This window comes from Gopherus flavomarginatus, chromosome 10, assembly GCF_025201925.1.
Source record: "Gopherus flavomarginatus isolate rGopFla2 chromosome 10, rGopFla2.mat.asm, whole genome shotgun sequence".
Classification (NCBI taxonomy): Eukaryota; Metazoa; Chordata; order Testudines; family Testudinidae; genus Gopherus; species Gopherus flavomarginatus.
This window is the reverse complement of record NC_066626.1, coordinates 25,231,896-25,250,001: the sequence shown is the minus strand read 5'-3', so window position 1 is coordinate 25,250,001 and position 18,106 is coordinate 25,231,896. Positions and strand designations below refer to the sequence as shown.

General features: G+C 45.6%; 1 protein-coding gene across 1 annotated transcript in view; it reads right to left on the bottom strand.

Moving 5' to 3' along the window:
- BOLL (boule homolog, RNA binding protein) overlaps window positions 1-18,106 on the bottom strand; it is a 101,714-nt gene that overhangs the window by 40,877 nt on the left and 42,731 nt on the right. The window contains exons 9-11 of the mRNA XM_050969530.1: window positions 10,587-10,634; window positions 6,262-6,390; window positions 2,819-2,917 (exon numbers count right to left, since the gene is read on the bottom strand). Coding sequence (XP_050825487.1) covers window positions 2,819-2,917; window positions 6,262-6,390; window positions 10,587-10,634 — 276 coding nt within the window. The remainder of the gene's footprint in view (window positions 1-2,818; window positions 2,918-6,261; window positions 6,391-10,586; window positions 10,635-18,106) is intronic.

Here is an 18,106-nt window from a genome sequence, read left to right as displayed (position 1 = left end):
TTGAACTATATACACAATAACAACGAGAAAACTACGAGTAGCTAGGTAGGTGGAGATCAGCTAAGCCGCGCTCCACTGTTCCAACGACCGACACGGGCGGTAAGAAGGAACTGAGGGGCGGTTGGGTCGGCAGGGGTATATATCCGGCGCCATGGCGGCGCCACTCCAGAGGGCGCCCAGCTGACCCATCGAGTGTTGCTAGGGTAAAAATCTTCCGACGAACGTGCACACAGTGCGCGCACACCTAACTGGAATGGATATGAGCAATCACTCGAAGAACTGTCATACCAAATCCATGCCTTTAGTCCCAGACCCTTGTTTCTGACAGTGGCCAGTCCCGGACATTTCAGAGGAAATGTAAGAAACCTCGAAGTGGACAATTAAAGAATAACCTGCCTTAAGGATAAATCCCTTCCTAACCCAGAAAGTTAGTGATTGCTTTATGCTTTGAAGCACAAAGAGTGATATCACATCTAATTTGTCTTTAAACCTATCTAACACAACTGTGGATGATCTCATTAGCCATACGTTTATTACTTTTTGCACTACTACTAAACTCTTGGCCTCAATGATATTTAGTGACAATTAGTTCCACAGGTTAATAATACAGTGTGTAAAACAGTACTTCCTTTTACTTTTGTTTTAAATCTGTTATTTTTCAATTTTATTGGATAGCTCCTTGTTTTTGTTCTCTATACCATTTATTATTGGGAGAGCTGGTATCTACCCCCTAAATTAAGTTGCCTAACATACTTTGCATTATGAAGGATTCTTGCAACCTTTTCTTTGAGATGATCTCACAGCTCATTTGTTTGTAGGAGTCCTTTGATATTTGGAAGGAGGAAATACCTCAGGCTAAAGCAGTGCCTGTTCTTTGTTCCATGAAGAAATTAGTTACTTGCAGTGCCTCAATTTTTGGGTGCTCAGTTTAAGACACCCAAAGAAGCATAATTTTCACAAAATGCTGAGTACCTTTTTCCCAAAGGTCAAGATCCTTTGAAGTATCTCAAGTTAGGCACCCAAAAATTAAGACACTCAAAATCATTAATCACTTTTGATAACAATAACATTTATATAATGATGCAATATTTTCAGTATTCTTTTTAACCTATTCTTTATACATCCTAATGTTATGTTTACTTTTTTGAGTGCCACTCCACATTCAGCAGAGGTTTCTAGTGACTGGCCACACTGACACCAGGGTCTTTTTTCTCAGTAGTTTCAGTTAATTTAGAACCCAGCAAATTATTCCTTCCAGTATGATTACTCATTGGATTTGCCAGTACTGAATTCCATCTGCCACACTGTGAAGTTCATTTGCCTAACTTTGCTAGGTGCCTCCGAAGTTCCTCCTTGAAGTCTTCTCAGGTTTGAGCCAACTCAAATTATTTTGGTTTTGACATCTTATTGTTCACTGAAAAGGAAAGTATTAATGAAAGTCTGTGGACCCAGCTGGTCTTGCCCCATTAAACCTGCAGCAGATGCCAGGCATAGAGAGGGGAGCTAAAAAGAGGAGACCTAGGAGAGCAGAGGTCTGCTTCTCCTGATTTGAGAGTAGTCTGGCTGCAGCTGAAGACTAAGGTAGCTTGCTGGTTGGACAAGCCTACTGGTGGAATGAATGACCAGACTCTGGGAGACCAGCCAAAATACTATCTGACGATTAGCCCCAAATATAAAGGTGTGGTCCCACTGAGGGTTCTTTGGATACCTGTTGTTGTGAAGCTGTGGTTTTTCCTGATTTCTTTTGGACCATAACACTCCAAAAGGAGGAAGACTGAAGTTTGCTTTGGCTGGAGGGTTAACATACCACTACACCGGACCTCACAAAAGAGCAAACCTACAAGTAGAGACCTGCAGCTGGGTGATTTGTACCGTGATTGGCTACAAGGGGGCCAATGCAGAGACAAAACCAATCAGACCCTTTACCCTTTATTTTGTTAACATCTTGAAAATATGCTGGTATATTAGAGGAATTATTTTTGTCATACAGAAGCTGTGCTTGTCTGCCCCTCTCTCAGCATGTTCAGCTATATATTTTAAAATTCTATTTTTAATTATTGTTTTAGTCAACTTTCTCCTAGAGAAGTAAGGCTCACTAGTCTATAAGTCCCTGTACCATCCCTAAAGTCTTTTTTAAAGACAAGGGTAGCCAACCTATGGCACGGGTGCCGAAGGTGGCAAGCGAGCTGATTTTCAGTGGCACTCACACTGCCCGGGTCCAGGCCACTGGCCCAGGGGGCTCTGCATTTTAATTTAGTTTTAAATGAAGCTTCTTAAACATTTTAAAAACCTTATTTACTTTACATACAACAATAGTTTAGTTATATATTATAGACTTATAGAAAGAGACCTTCTAAAAATGTTAAAATGTATTACTGGCATGTGAAACCTTAAATTAGAGTGAATAAATGAAGACTCATCACACCACTTCTGAAAAGTTACTGACCCCTGTGCTAGCCTATAGTCCTCTGGAATAGCAGCTGATCTTCATAAAATATGGCATATTTTTATTAGCAGCTCAGCCACTTCATTATTAAGTTTCTTCAGATATCCTCCATCTTCAGAAATCCTGGTGATTTGTTACTCTTTAATTTATCAATTATTTCCAGCTCTTCCTCATTTGACACCTTATTTTATGACTGTGTCTCATATTTATTACCTGAATAGAATAATTCCAAGGTACTATCTCCCCAACATCCTCTGTGGTGAAGACTAATGCAAAGAAATAGTTTAGCTCCTCTGCAACGCTCTTGTCCTCCTTACTTACCACCTGGCAGTACATAAGACCAAAGGAAAAGAAAAAGACTACAGAGCTTACTTTAACTGGCTCAGGCTGCATCACAGGTGTTTGCATAGCTATGGCACTCTGGGCATAAACTTGGTGATATGCTGCTTGAACTCCATAATCAGAATATGGCTGTCAAAAAAACAAACATTTGTTATAAAAAGATGTTTAAGAGTACAAAAGCATGTTCTATATTTGTATGTTTTTTGTAAACTCTCATGATTTAAACTGCTAAAAATTGTGGACTAAGGTAACATGAGTACATTAATCAGTGATTTTTTTGTTAATTTATTTTTTTCCCCAATGCAGAATAGATTTTGGTAAATCACTTAATATCAGGTTTCAGAGTGGTAGCTGTGTTAGTATGTATCAGCAAAAAGAATGAGGAGTACTTGTGGCACCTTAGAGACTAACAAATTTATTTGAGCATAAGCTTTCATTGGCTAAAACCCACTTCATCAGATGCATGCAGTGGAAAATACAGTAGGAAGATAGATATATATATACAGAGAACATGAAAAAGAGGTTACTCACCTTGTGCAGTAACTGACGTTCTTCGAGATGAGTGTCTCTGTGGGTGCTCCACTCCAGCTGTCGGTGCGCCCCTGCGCCTTTGATCGGAGATTTCTGCAGCAGTACTCGTACCGGCCACGCATGCGCAGAGCCTGCCCCCCGCCCGCCCCGAGTATACCTTAGTGAGCATGCGCAGCCGGTTCCCTCAGTTCCTTCTCTACAATAGAGGTTACCTCAACTCCGAAGTAGAGGGGAGGAGGGTGGGTAGTGGAGACCCATAGGGACACTCATCTCGAAGAACGTCAGTTACTGCACAAGGTGAGTAACCTCCTCTTCTTCTTCGAGAGATGTCCCTGTGGGTGCTCCACTCCAAGTGACTTAGAAGCAGTATCTCTCAAGGAGTTAGGGACTTCAGATCTGGTAAGAATGCAGTAGATAATACTACTCTGCCTAATCGTGTGTAAGAGAGAGGGCCCTGAGTAAGGGCATAGTGTTTAACAAATGTGTGTTCAGAGGACCAAATGGCTGCTTTACAAATGTCAGTCAATGGCACTTTACGTAAGAAGGCTACAGAGGCAGATACAGCTCTAGTGGAATGCGTTCTGATGGATATTGGAGGTGTAACGTTTTTTATCCGATAGCAGAGTCGTATGCAATCGGAGATCCAGTTTGAAAGTCTCTGGGTAGAGATGGGCATGCTTTTGGAGTGCTCCGTGAGGGAGACAAAAAGTCTAGAAGAGTTTCTGAAGGGTTTGGTTCTGTCCAAATAGAAGGACAAGGCCCTGCACACATCCAACGTGTGCATTGTGGCTTTGAAAGAGTTTGCATGTGGTTTCAGGAAGGAAGTTGGTAGATGTATTGATTCATTGATGTGGAATGAGGCGTGAACTTTTGGAAGGAATTTGGGGTGTAGCCTTAGGGTAACCTTGTCCTTGAAAGAGCGTATATGGTGGATCTGCCATAAGGGCTGCTATCTCTCCTGCCCGTCTGGCGGAGGTAATTGCCACTAAAAAGGCTGTTTTCATCGAGAGGTGCAATAGGGAGCAGGTGGCTAAGGGCTCAAAGGGTTGATGAGTTAGAGAGGACAATACTAGGTGAAGATCCCACAGAAGGGTAGGTGGCTTAATGTCTGGGTATAAGGTTTGGAGTCCCTTAAGGAAACGCTTGGTGATGGGATGAGCAAAGACCGAGGTATTGTCGATTGTATCATGAAAGGTTGTGATGGCAGCTAAGTGGACTCTGATGGAGCTGAAGGAAAGACTGGCTTCCGTGATGTCCAATAGGCAGTCAAGTATGCGGGGAAGGGGTGAGGATGTAGGAGACAGTTCTTTAGTTGAGCACCATTCAGTGAACCGCTTCCACTTTCGGAGATAGGTGGTATGGGTGGATTGTGTTCTGCTGTGTAGAAGCACCCTCTGAACTTGGTCAGAACAATCTAGTTCATGTTGGGAGAACCATGCAGGTACCATGCTTTGAGCCCATGAAAGCTTATGCTCAAATAAATTTGTTAGTCTCTAAGGTGCCACAAGTACTCCTCGTTCTTTCCACTTAATATCCCACACTTGTTTGTCAGTGCCACCCAGTGCACACACCTTTCTTCCTAACCCGGAAGCACATTAAAGAGATTAATTTCTGTACTATGAATCCAGTTTACTCATAAATGTAAAGGAGTAGTGTATAAATTTATTAGATTAATACTGAAACTCTGTAACCAATATTTTTGGCTTGTTTTAAAAATATTTACTCAGGAAAGACGCAGAATACATTTTTCTTCAACAAGTGTATTGTGTGCATGTAGCTTCCCCTAATATCAATAGACTATGTAACTGTGGATTGAGGGCATGATACAGCTGTGTTTTCCTAAATTAATTCTGGTTTTATTTGTAGTTCATTAGCCTCCTAAAATTTCTTTGTACATTAGTAACCTTCTGATTCCTGCATAAGTGGTAGAGCATGCAAGATAAGTATGAGATTAGCCAGCAAAGGAGCAGTGTGTGCAGCTGCATAGGAATGTCAATATATATTTATTTCAGAGACAAAATGTGCAGGCTTCTGCATATACTATTTGTCATTTGCTATAATTTTTAGTGAAAAATACATGACTTGGGCCCGTACCCTTCATAGTCCTTCTAGCTGCTTGGGTGATGAAGAATTGTTTCAAGGAAAGAATACTGTACCAATATATCACAATAATTGAACAGGTCTTTTTTGTAGCTCCATTTTCAGTAAAAATATATTGCTATAGCAATATTGCTGTATTTACCTTCCACTTCTTATATAGTCAATTACTAACAAATGGTTTTATCATAATTTTTCTAATACTTTCTCCATCTAAAAATTAACAATTTTTGAGGGAAAAAAAAGACTGCAAAAAAGGATTGCTGTTGACTAAGTAGTAAAGATTCATATGCACAAAACAGCAGAAAAGATTTAATTGTTAGAACCTGGAAAACCTTACTATTCTATTCCCCAGTACACTTGTCAAACATCATGTTTCTCCACAGAAAAGTATTCCAGCCAGTTTACATTCTTAGAAGCATTCAGATCTGATTATAATCATTCAGCAGTCCTAACAAGCAGTTCAGTATGAACTTATTCAATCTGAACTGTTAGCATCAATGTGGAACTAGCAGAAATATTTAACCTAGTCCTCCCACTGCTGCCCACAATCCCAGGGCAGCCTTTCAAAATATTTCAAAATCCAATGTTTCTGCTAGGAAGCCAGGCCAGGAACTCTGAGATAGGTTACCAAGAGGCACTGCGGTTGCAATGATTTAAAACAATACTAGTGTAAGCATGGAGAAAAAGTGCAAAGGGTGTAAACTTCTGCATGGCTGATGTGGTTGCACTGAATTGTTTGTGCTTAAATTGGTTCTGTTTAACTGGTTCAAATTAAAAATGTTCAGGTTTCTATTGCACATAAGTGTGTATATATATTGTATATAAAAGTTCCATGAAAGTACCTCTGAAACTGCAGCTTCCATTACAGAGAAAGGAGGAGGTACACATCCACTGTCCTGTGCAATTTCTAGTGGCTGATAAATAACTTCAGAAGGGTGAAGATAAAAGAATGAAGTTGAAGAGGCAGGAGACTGAAATAAAACAAGATTTAGTACAGGTTACCGAACTGTGCCAGTGGTAAGCAACACCAAACTAAAGACTTAAATAACTGACACTGAAATTTAGGCAACTTAAAAAAATACTTAAAAGTTTTAGATACTACTCTTGGCTTTGAGTCCCTTTGCTAGTTTTGCGTTTTTACAATCAAATTTTCTTCTTTAAAAATGTCTTTCTCTCCTCTGCTATGTTAAGGGATGACACAAACAAAAAGGAAAAGTAAGCTACTGACCATACAGGGGAAATAATTAAGATGATTTTACATGAAGTTCTGTCAAAAGCACTCAGTCAACAAACTGTAAAAATTCAAAAAAAATTCTCATTCAGTTATAGTAATCTTAGATACTACTGTAAAAGAAAAAGTCAAAAGCTTGCAAACACAAGTCTCAATTTTAAAATTGACGGTGTTGCTTTAACATTTTAATCCCAGGGCAATTTGGTAGAAAAGAAAAAAGAAAAAATACAAAAATCAGAAAGCAGAAGAGAGTAAGGAAGTTTTCTAAGCATATTAAAAGTGAACTGATGTACTTTTAAAAGTAACTAAAATATAAAGTTGTTTATAATTCCAAATCCATAACTGAAAACATATATAAACTTAATACATTTATAAATACATTATAAAAGCAAATTGAAAGGTCGTTTTTTTTAAATCCCTGCAAAAATAGGATAGTTTTGTTTTACCTGCAATAGTTGACAAAAAATAAATAAATAACTAAAGTAGAAGAGGAAATATTGCTTTGTGTATTTGTGACATCATAAATTCCTACAATAAAAATACAGAAACCTCATCACCAGTTGTGGCATTTAACTAGGAAATAAAACAATTTTCAAGTATTTTGTTTTTAAAATATATTCATTTGTAATTTGTAGGTCTACTCATGCATTCTGTTAATCTTTTATGATATTATGTAAGTATTGATAAAGACTTTGTAAGGTAAAATTGTGTTGAGATTTACACTTAAAGCAGGATGAACATTCCTGCGTTCCACACTATAATGACTAAATTTAGTTTAGTCCTCAAATTTACCACCACAGCTCTTCAGAGAACAAGTAAATTTTATCCTCCCACACATTTAAAAAACAAAAGGAAACCCCCTCCACAAAAAAATGTAATTAACTTAGTTAAGGTTGCATTTCCTAGGAATGCAATTACTACCTTATCAAACAGTAGATTCTACAGCCTAACAACAAATTAATTTTAAATTTTTAGCATAGAACCACTCACAATGCACATATATATGCAAAACTATAATTCTATCCTCCTAATAGCTCATGTAAAATAATATTTCATGTATCTATAAATTAACAATCTTGCTTAGTTTGTCAAGCACTGTGTAAGTCTGTGGTGCTAAACTAAGCGTCCAGTCTTCTTAATCTTTAATTACATGGGTGAAAGTTTTCAGAATTGGAACAAATCTAACTTTGCACACACAAAAATACATATAAGCACAAACTCCTATGCCCATACTGTACTCCATAAAAGCGCAGGTATCCATGCTTACTGATCCTGATGAAGGATCAGGGCATTGAGAAGATTTTATTTATTATATAGTTTTTTCAGTTCATCTTTAGCAATAAGATACGATGAATAATTTTGGGGTTTTGTTAACACGGCCCAATCATAAAACAAATCATTGACATGGTGTAAAAAAATACCTCACGCATACCCCCGCAAAAAAACTTCAGATAAACTAAGAAAAGATATAATATGTTTTCAGTTTTGCCTAACATTGAGTGTGTATAACAGTGCTTCTTATCCAGCTGAGGTGTGTGGTAAAAAAATGGAAGGTGGAGGTTAATGTGGAATTCTGAAGATGCTTTTATTAAGAGCTTGGAGTGTGGTCTTTGAAAAATATAGTGAAAGGAGAGTATGCCATAAGGGCCCCTATTTCCCTAACTTGCCGGCTTGACATGATGGCTACCAGAAATGCCATTTTCACGGATAAACAGAGGTGCAAACAGGTAGTCAGTGGCTCGAACAGTGTCCTCAAGTTAAGGACCAAGTTTGGATTCCAAATCAGCATAGGACATTTGACTTGTGGGAAGAGATTTCTGACTCCTGAGCAATCTCATTGTAGTTGAGTGAGCAAACACGGAATAACTCTCTACTGGAGAGTGGAAAGCTGTGATGGCTGCCAGGTGGACCCTAACAGAGCTCAACAACAAACCTGAGTATTTTAGTTCAGGATGTAGTCCAGTATATCTGACAGCTATGAGGTTGCTGGTGGAATGTACTTTAGGTCACACCAGCAGCAAAATCTTGTCCATTTTTGTGAGTAAGTGTAGTGCGTAGACTGTTTCCTGCTATGTAATAGTACTCATTTTACTCCCTCTGAACAGACTGTTTCTAAACCCGCAAACCACTGAGTAGCCATGCTTTGAGGCGAAGCACTCTGAGACTGGGGTAAATGATCTTCCTGTCTTTTTGGGAAAGAAGATAAGGAGCAGTCAAGAGAATGATCAGCTTTATGAGGGTAAGGAAATGTTGTCTGTCTGGGTCAGGGTGGAACTCTTAGAATAACTCTGGCTTTGTCCTCCTCTATCTTGAGCAGAACTTTGAATACTAGAGGAGTCGGAGGGAATGCATAGAAAGTGAAAGGCATCGCCACAAGGACTGGAGACCCAGGCCAACCTCTGGAGCAGAACTGAGCATGTTTCTTGTTTCTGGCCATGGAGAACAGATCTATCTAAGGGATGCCCTATTGCCAAAATACGTAGTTGAGTACAATGGAATTTATTTCCCACTTGTGGTCTTGAGAAAAGTGTCTGCTGAGGGTATCTGCAGTTACATTCTGATCGCTTGTGAGGTAAGCTGCTGTGATGATGATCTTATTGCATATGCACCAATTCCAAAACTTTGACAGCTTCGGCACACAGGGAGGGGGATCTTGCCCCTCTTTGTCAGTTGATATAGAACATGCATGACATGTTGTCTGTCATGACCTGTATGTATTTGCCCTAATCAATGGTAGAAACTGGAGACAGGCATATCTGACTGCCCTGAGTTCTAGGATGTTGATGTGCAGAACGTATTTTCTATGCTCAATCCCCTAATAGAAGAGCAGGGACAGACAAGATGCTGAGGGGCTGTTTTAAAAGGACATGCTCTTGAGGAAAAGGAAGCCATTTCTTCAATGGAAACAAAAGACCCAAAAACAGAAATTGGAGGCAGCAGGGACTTTACCTCCCCTTAGAGGTCTTGGACCAAACTCAAGATCCACAAAGTAGGGTGAGATAACACTGAAAAAGATTACCTTCAGGTGTTTTTTTGTTTTCCATAGGTCTGTAACTCCCTTGTTCCTTTTAAGAGGTGCGTGGCCATGTCTACACTGGCGAGTTTACAGCGGCACAGCTGTATTGATGCAGCTGCACTGCTGTAAGATCGCTTATGTAGCCACTTGATGCTGATGGAAGAGAGCTTTCCCACTGGCATAATAAAACCACCTCCACAAGCGTTTGAAGCTATGTCAGCAGTGCAACTGTGCTGATGTAGCTTAGTGAAGATGCTACACACACTGACATGAGAAGCTCTCCCACTGGCGTAGGTACTCCACCTCCCCAAGAGGCGGTAGCTATGTTGACTGGAGAAGCCCTTCCATTGACATAACACTGTCTACATGGGAGTTCGGTTGGTGTAACTAGGTTGCTCCTTTTTCCACACCCCTCAGCGATGCAGTTACATCAACCTAAGTTTGTAATGCAGACCAGGTCTACGGGTGGGCCAAATGGTGACAGAGGCCACTGCTATTAGACTAACCACAGCATGTCTAATTGCCCTGTGTTTCAGGAACTTAAAGTTCCCTTTGAGTTCAGATTCAAAATCCCTTGGATGGCAAGATTCCCCAAGTAGACTTCCCATCCATATAGACTAGAGAACTACAAGCTGGACAAAGCTCTCTTGTGGTAGAGAAATATTACGTGAATAAACAAACTGGATGTGATATTTTATTAAATTGTACTATATCCCTTCTATTGTGCCAGGAAATACTGCATGATTGCATTACTGAGATATAGCAAACAATATTAACCTGAACAGTGCTGATTAACTGATTTGGGAGATATAATTTCATCAACTGAATTATGGACAAGTGATTTAAAAACTGAAAAAGCATACTGTGCATTCAGACAATGAAAACAATGACCAAATGCTGCAATTATAGAATATATTTACCTGTGGAACACTCCATTGCCACTGACCTGAAAGACACTGTGCAGGTGCCTAGGTTCATAAAAATAAGATAGTTTATGATTTCATAATTCAAACATTGCTGTATGGAAAACACAGACCTTTCAAATAAGTTATTTTGAAAATAAAACAGACCCTGCATTCTAGTTATAAATGATTTTCATTTCATTTAAATTACATTACTTTTATTTTGGTGTTTGGTGTTCGGTAAAGAAGACTGTTGCTTTAAATTGCTCAGACTTTCACACATGAAAGTCATATAGTTTTGCTAATCATTGTTCTGCATTTTTTTAAAATGGATATGTAAAATAGATCCTGAGCTGTAATTTAACTCTATTGTGCCTCTCTGGCACAGGAAAAAAAGAAAGAAAGCACACACACCTTACTAGTTGAGTATTTCGTTACTGTCATTTACAATCTTCACTGGCAAGGTTAAAGCACATTTCTTTGCTCCCTCATTTTTCTGCGAGGGAGCCAAGAAATCTGCAGAAGGTATGAATTCTGTGCCCCCCACAGAGCGCAGATTTCCCCCAGGAATAATATGTCATTAATAGGCACGTCATTCAAGAAGACTACTGATGTGGCTGCTGCTCTTGTGGAGTGTGTTCTGACCTGTGAGGGGGATTGTAGCCCAAGTTGATGGCAGCAGAGCTGGATGAAGCCTGAAATCCATTTGGAAAGTCTCTGCTTAGAGATGAGTTTGCCTTTAGAGTGTTCCGTGGTGGAGAGTAACAGCTTAGAAGTTTTTCTGAAAGACTTGGTCTATTTTAGATAAAAGGCTAGTGCCCTTCTGACATCTGCCTCTTGCCTGTCCTTATAAGGTTTAGGGAATAATATGGGAAGATAAACGGGTTGGTTGAGGTGGAATGAAGAAGGGACTTTAGGTAAGAATTTAGGGTGAGGTCTCAGAGTGACCTTTATTCTTAAGAAAAATTGTAGATGGTGGATCTACCATCAGGGCCCCTATTTCTCTGACACGCCTCGCTGACGTGATGACTACAAGAAAGGTTACTTTAGTGGAAAGATGTAGTAGTGAACATGTAACCAGAGGTTCGAATGGGGCAGTCATCAGAGATTGAAGCACTGGGGTGAGGTCCCACGGAGGAATTGGGGCTCTGGGTAGAGGTCATGGAATCTTTTAGTAGTTGAGTGTGCAAAGACCGAAAAGCCATCCACCTTGTGGTGGAAGGTTGTAACTGCTGCCAGGCGTACTCTTAATGAACTCACTGAGACATCTGATTTCTTATGGTAAAGTATATAGTCCAAGACTACAGGCAGGGTAGAATTGGTGGCTTTGATTTGTTTGTTTAGGCCCCACATGTGGAATCTCTTCCATTTATGGAGGTATGTCGAATGTGTAACTGGCTTTACTGTTTAGCAAGATATCCTTAACTTCTTTGACGCAGATCATCTTCTTGCCTTGGAGCCACTGAGAAGTCAAGCTCTCAGATGGAGCGTCTCCAGGTTCTGGTGCAGATTTTGGCCTGCGTCCTGAGAGAGGAGATTTATAAAGAGTGGAAGAACTTGCGGTGGACTTGCTGACATCTATTGTAGGTATGGATACCATGTTTACCTAGACCATGCTGGAGCTATCAGGATGACTTTGGCTTGATAAAATGGTTACCCACCTTTTAGTAACTGTTGTTCTTCGAGATGTGTTGTTCATGTCCATTCAAAGTAGGTGTGTGCGCGCCATGTGCACGCCAAACAGAAGATTTTCCCTTAGCAGCATCCGTAGGGTTGGCCCGGGCGCCCCCTGGAGTGGTGCCACCACGGTGCCCTATAAACGGGCCCGCCAATCCTCCACCCCCTCAGTTCCTTCTTGCCGACACGCCAATAGAGGGGCAGGAGGGTGGGTGTTGGAATGGACATGAACAACACATCTCAAAGAACAACAGTTACTAAAAGGTGGGTAACTGTTTTTTCTTCTTCGAATGGTTGTTCATGTTCATTCAAAGTAGGTGACTCACAAGCCTAACCTTAGGAGGTGGAGTCGGAGATCACTGCTGACTGGAGAACTGCAAGCCCGAAGGCTGCGTCATTCCTCACCTGGTGCGTGATGGCATAGTGAGACGAGAACGTGTGGATGGAGGACCACGTGGCCGCTCTACAAATTTCCTGAGTCGGAACCTGAGCCAGGAAAGCCACAGAGGAGGCCTGCGCCCTAGTGACCGGAGGGACAGGGGTCTTAGCTATGCGGTAGCATTCCCGGATGCAGGTAGCGATCCACGAAGAGATTCGCTGAGAGGAGACCGGGAGCCCCTTCATCCTTTCTGCCACTGCGACCAAGAGCTGGGTCAAGCGTCTGAAAGGTTTGGTACGCTCTATGTAAAAAGCCAAGGTCCTGCGGACATCCAGGGAGTGTAGTCTTCATTCTTTGCTGGAGGCGTGTGGTTTCAGATAAAACACCGGGAGAAAGATATCTTGGCCCATGTGGAACTGCGAAACGACCTTGGGTAGGAAAGCCGGATGAGGTCTAAGTTGGACCTTGTCCTTGCAGAAGACTGTGTACGGAGGCTCAGATGTTAACGCTCAAAGCTCCGACACCCGTCGGGCCAAGGTGATTGCCACCAGGAAGGCAGTCTTATACGATAGGTAAAGCAGGGAGCACGAAGCCAGAGGCTCAAAGGGAGGCCCCAAGAGGACGGAGAGGACCAGATTCAGGTCCCAAGCAGGGGTCGGCTGACGCACATGCGGGAAGAGCCTGTCCATACCCTTGAGGAAACGCCGAACTAGCAGGTTCGCAAACACCGAGGCAACCCCCTCTTCCGGATGAAAAGCGGATATGGCCGCCAAGTGAGCATGAATGGAGGAAAGGGAGAGGCCCAGTTGTCTTAGGTGAAGCAAACAGTCAAGGATAGCGGGAATTGGTACCCCCAGCGGGTTGTGACCCCGCTGACCCGACCATATGGAGAAGCGCTTCCATTTAGCCAGGTAGGTGGCCCTGGTGGACGGTTTCCTGCTACCTAGCAGCACCTGCCTGACCTGCTGGGAGCACTGCAATTCCACCAGGTTCAGCCATGAAGCATCCAGGCTGTGAGGTGAAGGGACTCGAGGTTCAGATGGTGGAGGGAGCCCCGGTCCTGCATGATCAGGTCCGGGAGTAAAGGCAGCGTCTGGGGCGCCTGAACTGACATGTGCAGGAGTGACATGTACCAATGCTGGCGCGGCCATGCCGGAGCTATCAGGATTACCTTGGCGTGATCCCTGCGAATCTTTAAAAGCGCCCTGTGTATCAGGGGGATCGGAGGGAAGGCATAGAGCAGACAGTCCTCCCAGGTCTGTAGGAAGGCATCCGACAGAGACCCCCGACCGCGGCCCAGGAGGGAGCAAAACCGTCAGCACTTCCTTTTTTCCCTTGAAGCAAACAGGTCTAACCAGGGAAAGCCTCAGAGCTGGAAGATTGAGTCCATCACATCCCATTGGAGGGACCACTCGTGACCCTGGAATGAGCGGCTGAGAGTGTCTGCCAAACCTTTCTGCTCCCTCGGAAGATAGAACACCGTCAGGTGAGTGGCATTGTGAACGCAGAAATCCCACAGCGTGAGGGCTTCCCTGCAGAGGGGAGAGGAGCGTGCACCTCCGTCTGTTGATATAAAAAACTGCCGCCGTGTTGTCCGAAAAGACTGAAACGCACCTGCCGGCCAGCTGAGACCGGAAGGCCAACCACGCCAGGCGGACCGCTCTCAGCTACCTGACATTGATATGCAACTCGAGGTCCTCCGGCGACCACAAGCCCTGCATCTTGAGGCGTCCCAGGTGCGCTCCCCAACCTCGATCCGAGGCGTCCGTCACCAGGGAGAGGGAGGGTTGCGGGGCAGCAAAGGGGACACCCATGAAGACTTCCCGAGGGTTGAGCCACCACCGTAGCGAGCTCAGCACCAAGCAGGGAACAGACACCACTGAGTCCAGGGGATCCCTGACTGGGCGATAAACTGTCGCCAACCAGGACTGCAGCGGGCGAAGCCGGAGTCTGGCATGGACAACCACATAGGTGCACATGGCCATGTGGCCCAACAGCCGGAACCAAACTCGTGCTGTGGTAACCGGGGTGCGGTGTAGTCCGAGGATGAGCTCAGAAATTGCACGGAACCTAGACTCTGGCAAGTACGCTTTGGCGTGGGTGGAGTCCAGAACTGCTCCTATGAACTCTATTTGTTGCGTCAGAGACAGGGTGGATTTGGCTTCGTTCAAGAGGAGGCCAAGATCTAGAAAGGTCCGCCTGATGAACAACACCTGGGTCTCCATCCGCTCCTTGGAGCGGCCCTTTATGAGCCAGTCATCCAGGTAAGAGAATATCTGGATGCCCCGCCTGCGCAGGAAGGCCGCCACTACCGCCATGCACTTCGTGAAGACCCTGGGAGCAGCCGACAGGCCGAACGGGAGCACTGTGAACTGTAGATGGACGTCGGCCATGATGAATCTGAGGTACCGACTGTGCTGGGGAATTATGGCAATGTGGAAATAGATGTCCTTTAAGTTGAGAGTGGCATACCAATCTTCTGGATCCAGGGAGGGGATGATCGAGGACAGGGAGACCATGCGGAACTTGAGTTTTCACACAAACTTGTTCAGCCGCCGCAAGTCTAGGATGGGTCTCAGGCCCCCTTTTGCCTTCGGTATTAAGAAATACCGGGAGTAGAAGCCTTCGCTCCTGAGCTCCCGCGGGACTTCCTCCACTGCCCCTGCCTCCATGAGGGACTTCACTTCTTGAATTAGAAGTTGCTTGTGAGAAGGGTCCCTGAAGAGGGGCGGGGAGAGGGGTTGGTGGGGCGCAAGAGAGGAGAACTGGATAGAATATCCCCTCTCTACCGTGCGGAGCACCCATTTGTCCGACGTAATTTGGGACCAGGCATGGTAGAAGTGGGACAGACGTGACCCAAAGGTAGGGGTGGAAGGATCCAGAGTCTCTATCGGTAGGTCGTCCTCGACCATACCATCAAATAGCGGGTCTAGGCCCAGATGGTGGTCTGGATTAGCTAGATGCCTGGCTGGAGGGGTGGCGCTGGTGACGCCTCCTGCCATTTCTGCTCCACCTGCGCCCCAGCTCCTGGCGAGAGTGTGGCTGGTAAGGGCGAGGGGCCGCCTGCGGCCTAAATTGTCTGCACTGGGTCGCGGGGGTATGCAAGCCCACCCAGCGAAGCGTGGCCCTCGGGTCCTTTAAGCTATGGAGACGTTTGTCCATTTTCTCCGAAAACAGCAACTGCCCTTCGAAGGGGAGGTCTTGAATTGTCTGCTGGACCTCATAGGGCAGGCCCGAGACCTGGAGCCAGGCTCCCCGCCGCATGACCAGGCCCGTGGCCAGGGTGCAAGAGGCTGAGTCCGCCGCATCTAAGGCGACCTGGAGGGAGGCTCAAGAGATCAGTTTGCCCTCCTCCACTAGGGCCGAAAACTCTGATCTCGAGTCTTGGGGAAGGAGGTTCGCAAACTTCGACGTGGCCGAACAGGTGTTGTGGCCATATCGGCTTACTATTGCCTGAAGATTGGCAATGCGGAGTTGGAGACCCCCCGTGGAGTACAGCTTTCTACCAAAGAGCTCAAGTCTTTTTGCATCCCTGCTCTTCAGTGTCAAGCCCTGAAACCCTTGATGCTCCCACTGGTTAGCCACATCTTCTACTAGGGAGTCAGGGGGAGGGTCGGTGTATAGGTGTTCGTGCCCTTTAGAGGGGACAAAGTAGCGCCGCTCCGTCCTCTTGGCAATAGGGACCAATGAGGCTGGTGTTTGCCATAGGGTGCGGGACATATCCGCTATAGTCTTTATCAGCAGGAGGACCACTCTGGATGGCCCTGAGGGGGCCAGAATGTCCACTACAGGGTCTGCGTCCATCTCGATCTCCTCTGCTTGGATTGCGAGGCTTTGAGCTGCTCGCCGAAGCAATTGTTGGAGGATTCAAGTGTCCTCTAGGGCCGGTGCCACAGCCGTGCCCAAGACTGTCTTGTCCGGGGAGGACGATGAGGAGATTACATGGAGCGGCCCTTTCTCCAGTGCATGCGGCCCTTCGGGGTCCTGCGGCACATGGTATTGAGGTTGCGGTGCCGGTTCCGAGTCTAAATGCGGCACCGCAGCCGGTACTGGGGTCGCCAGTGAGCGACTTGGTGTATCATGCTGTGCCGGAGGAGCCCGAACTGGAGCCGCTATCGGTGTCACTGTCCAGTTAGGGGGTGCTGAACTTGACAATAGCACACCGGTGCCCGGCGATGGTGCCGGTGGGGGAGGCAGCTGCGCTGGGGCCACCAAATGTCGAGGACACCGAAGCCGACCGTGACGGAGGGCCAAAAGCCTGGACTACCGACTGATGGTAGGCCCAGGGAGTCCAAAACGGCCACTGCGAGGACAGCTGCCATTGTTGCTACCACTGCGGGTAACGTTAGCGGCTCACTCCCGAAACCGATCTCCTGCTCCGCGACCAGCTGGAGCAATAGGGGTCTGCCTCTGAGTCTGAGGTCTCTGAGTATGAGGACCTGGGAGGAGCAGCGCCCGGTGCCGAAGGAGAGCGGTGCGGAGGCGGCGGGGAGCCTTTCCTCTGGTCCGGTGCCGCCTTCACAGCGCGGTGCGGGGAGGGAGGCGACAGCATGGCCGGCTTGCCTCTAGACTGTACTGGTGGATGGACCACAGTAGGCAACTCCCTACAATGCGGGGAGGCTGGTGCCGGGAGGCCCATTAGGTCTGAGGCTGCCTCGAACGCCTCAGGCATCAATGGGGGGCTTATGTCCCCGCTGAGGTCCGGGGAGTTAGGCTGGTCTGGACTCGACTGCCCTCTCTGCAGTGCAGGAGTCGACAGAACCGCGGAGGGCTGTAGCCTCAGCCTGTCCGCTTACACCTGCAGACGGCGTCGGCCTCAGATCCTGGTGGGGTGACCGATTCCCTCACCAGCTTCTTTCTCTTGGAGGGCACCAGCAAAGGTGAGCGGTGCCGCACTGAGGCCGACTTCCTATGACCTGACTCCGTCCGGTGCCGTCTTGGGCTGGGCCCTAAGTCCTGATGGCGGTGCCAGGGCACTCCGCACCAAGGATGACGTGCTGGGCCCCACCTTGGCCGGTTCTGGGTCCGAGGGTGGTCGCAGGGCCGCCTCCATCAGGAGGACTCTAAGTTTTTGAGCCCTGTCCTTAAGAGTTCACGGGCGGAAGCTTCTACAGATAGAGCACCGGTCCTTTGGGTGACTCTCTCCGAGGCACCTCAAACACGCAGAGTGCGGGTCACTCTTGGGCATGAATTTCCCGCAGTCCTTGCAGAGTTTGAACCCGGGGAACCCAGGCATGCCCTAGCGAGTGACGAAGACTCTGGGGGGGGACCCCCAACTATGAAAAACTATATACCAAGATCTGTCTAACTAAGTATAATATGACTGAATACATGGACTAAATAGTAAGGATAGGACACTGCCAACTTGCTACGCAAGAGAAGTTCCAGCTAGCTGTCATCGGCGGTAAGAAGGAACTGAGGGGGTGGAGGATTGGCAGGCCCCTTTATAGGGCGTCGTGGTGGCGCCACTCCAGGGGGCTCC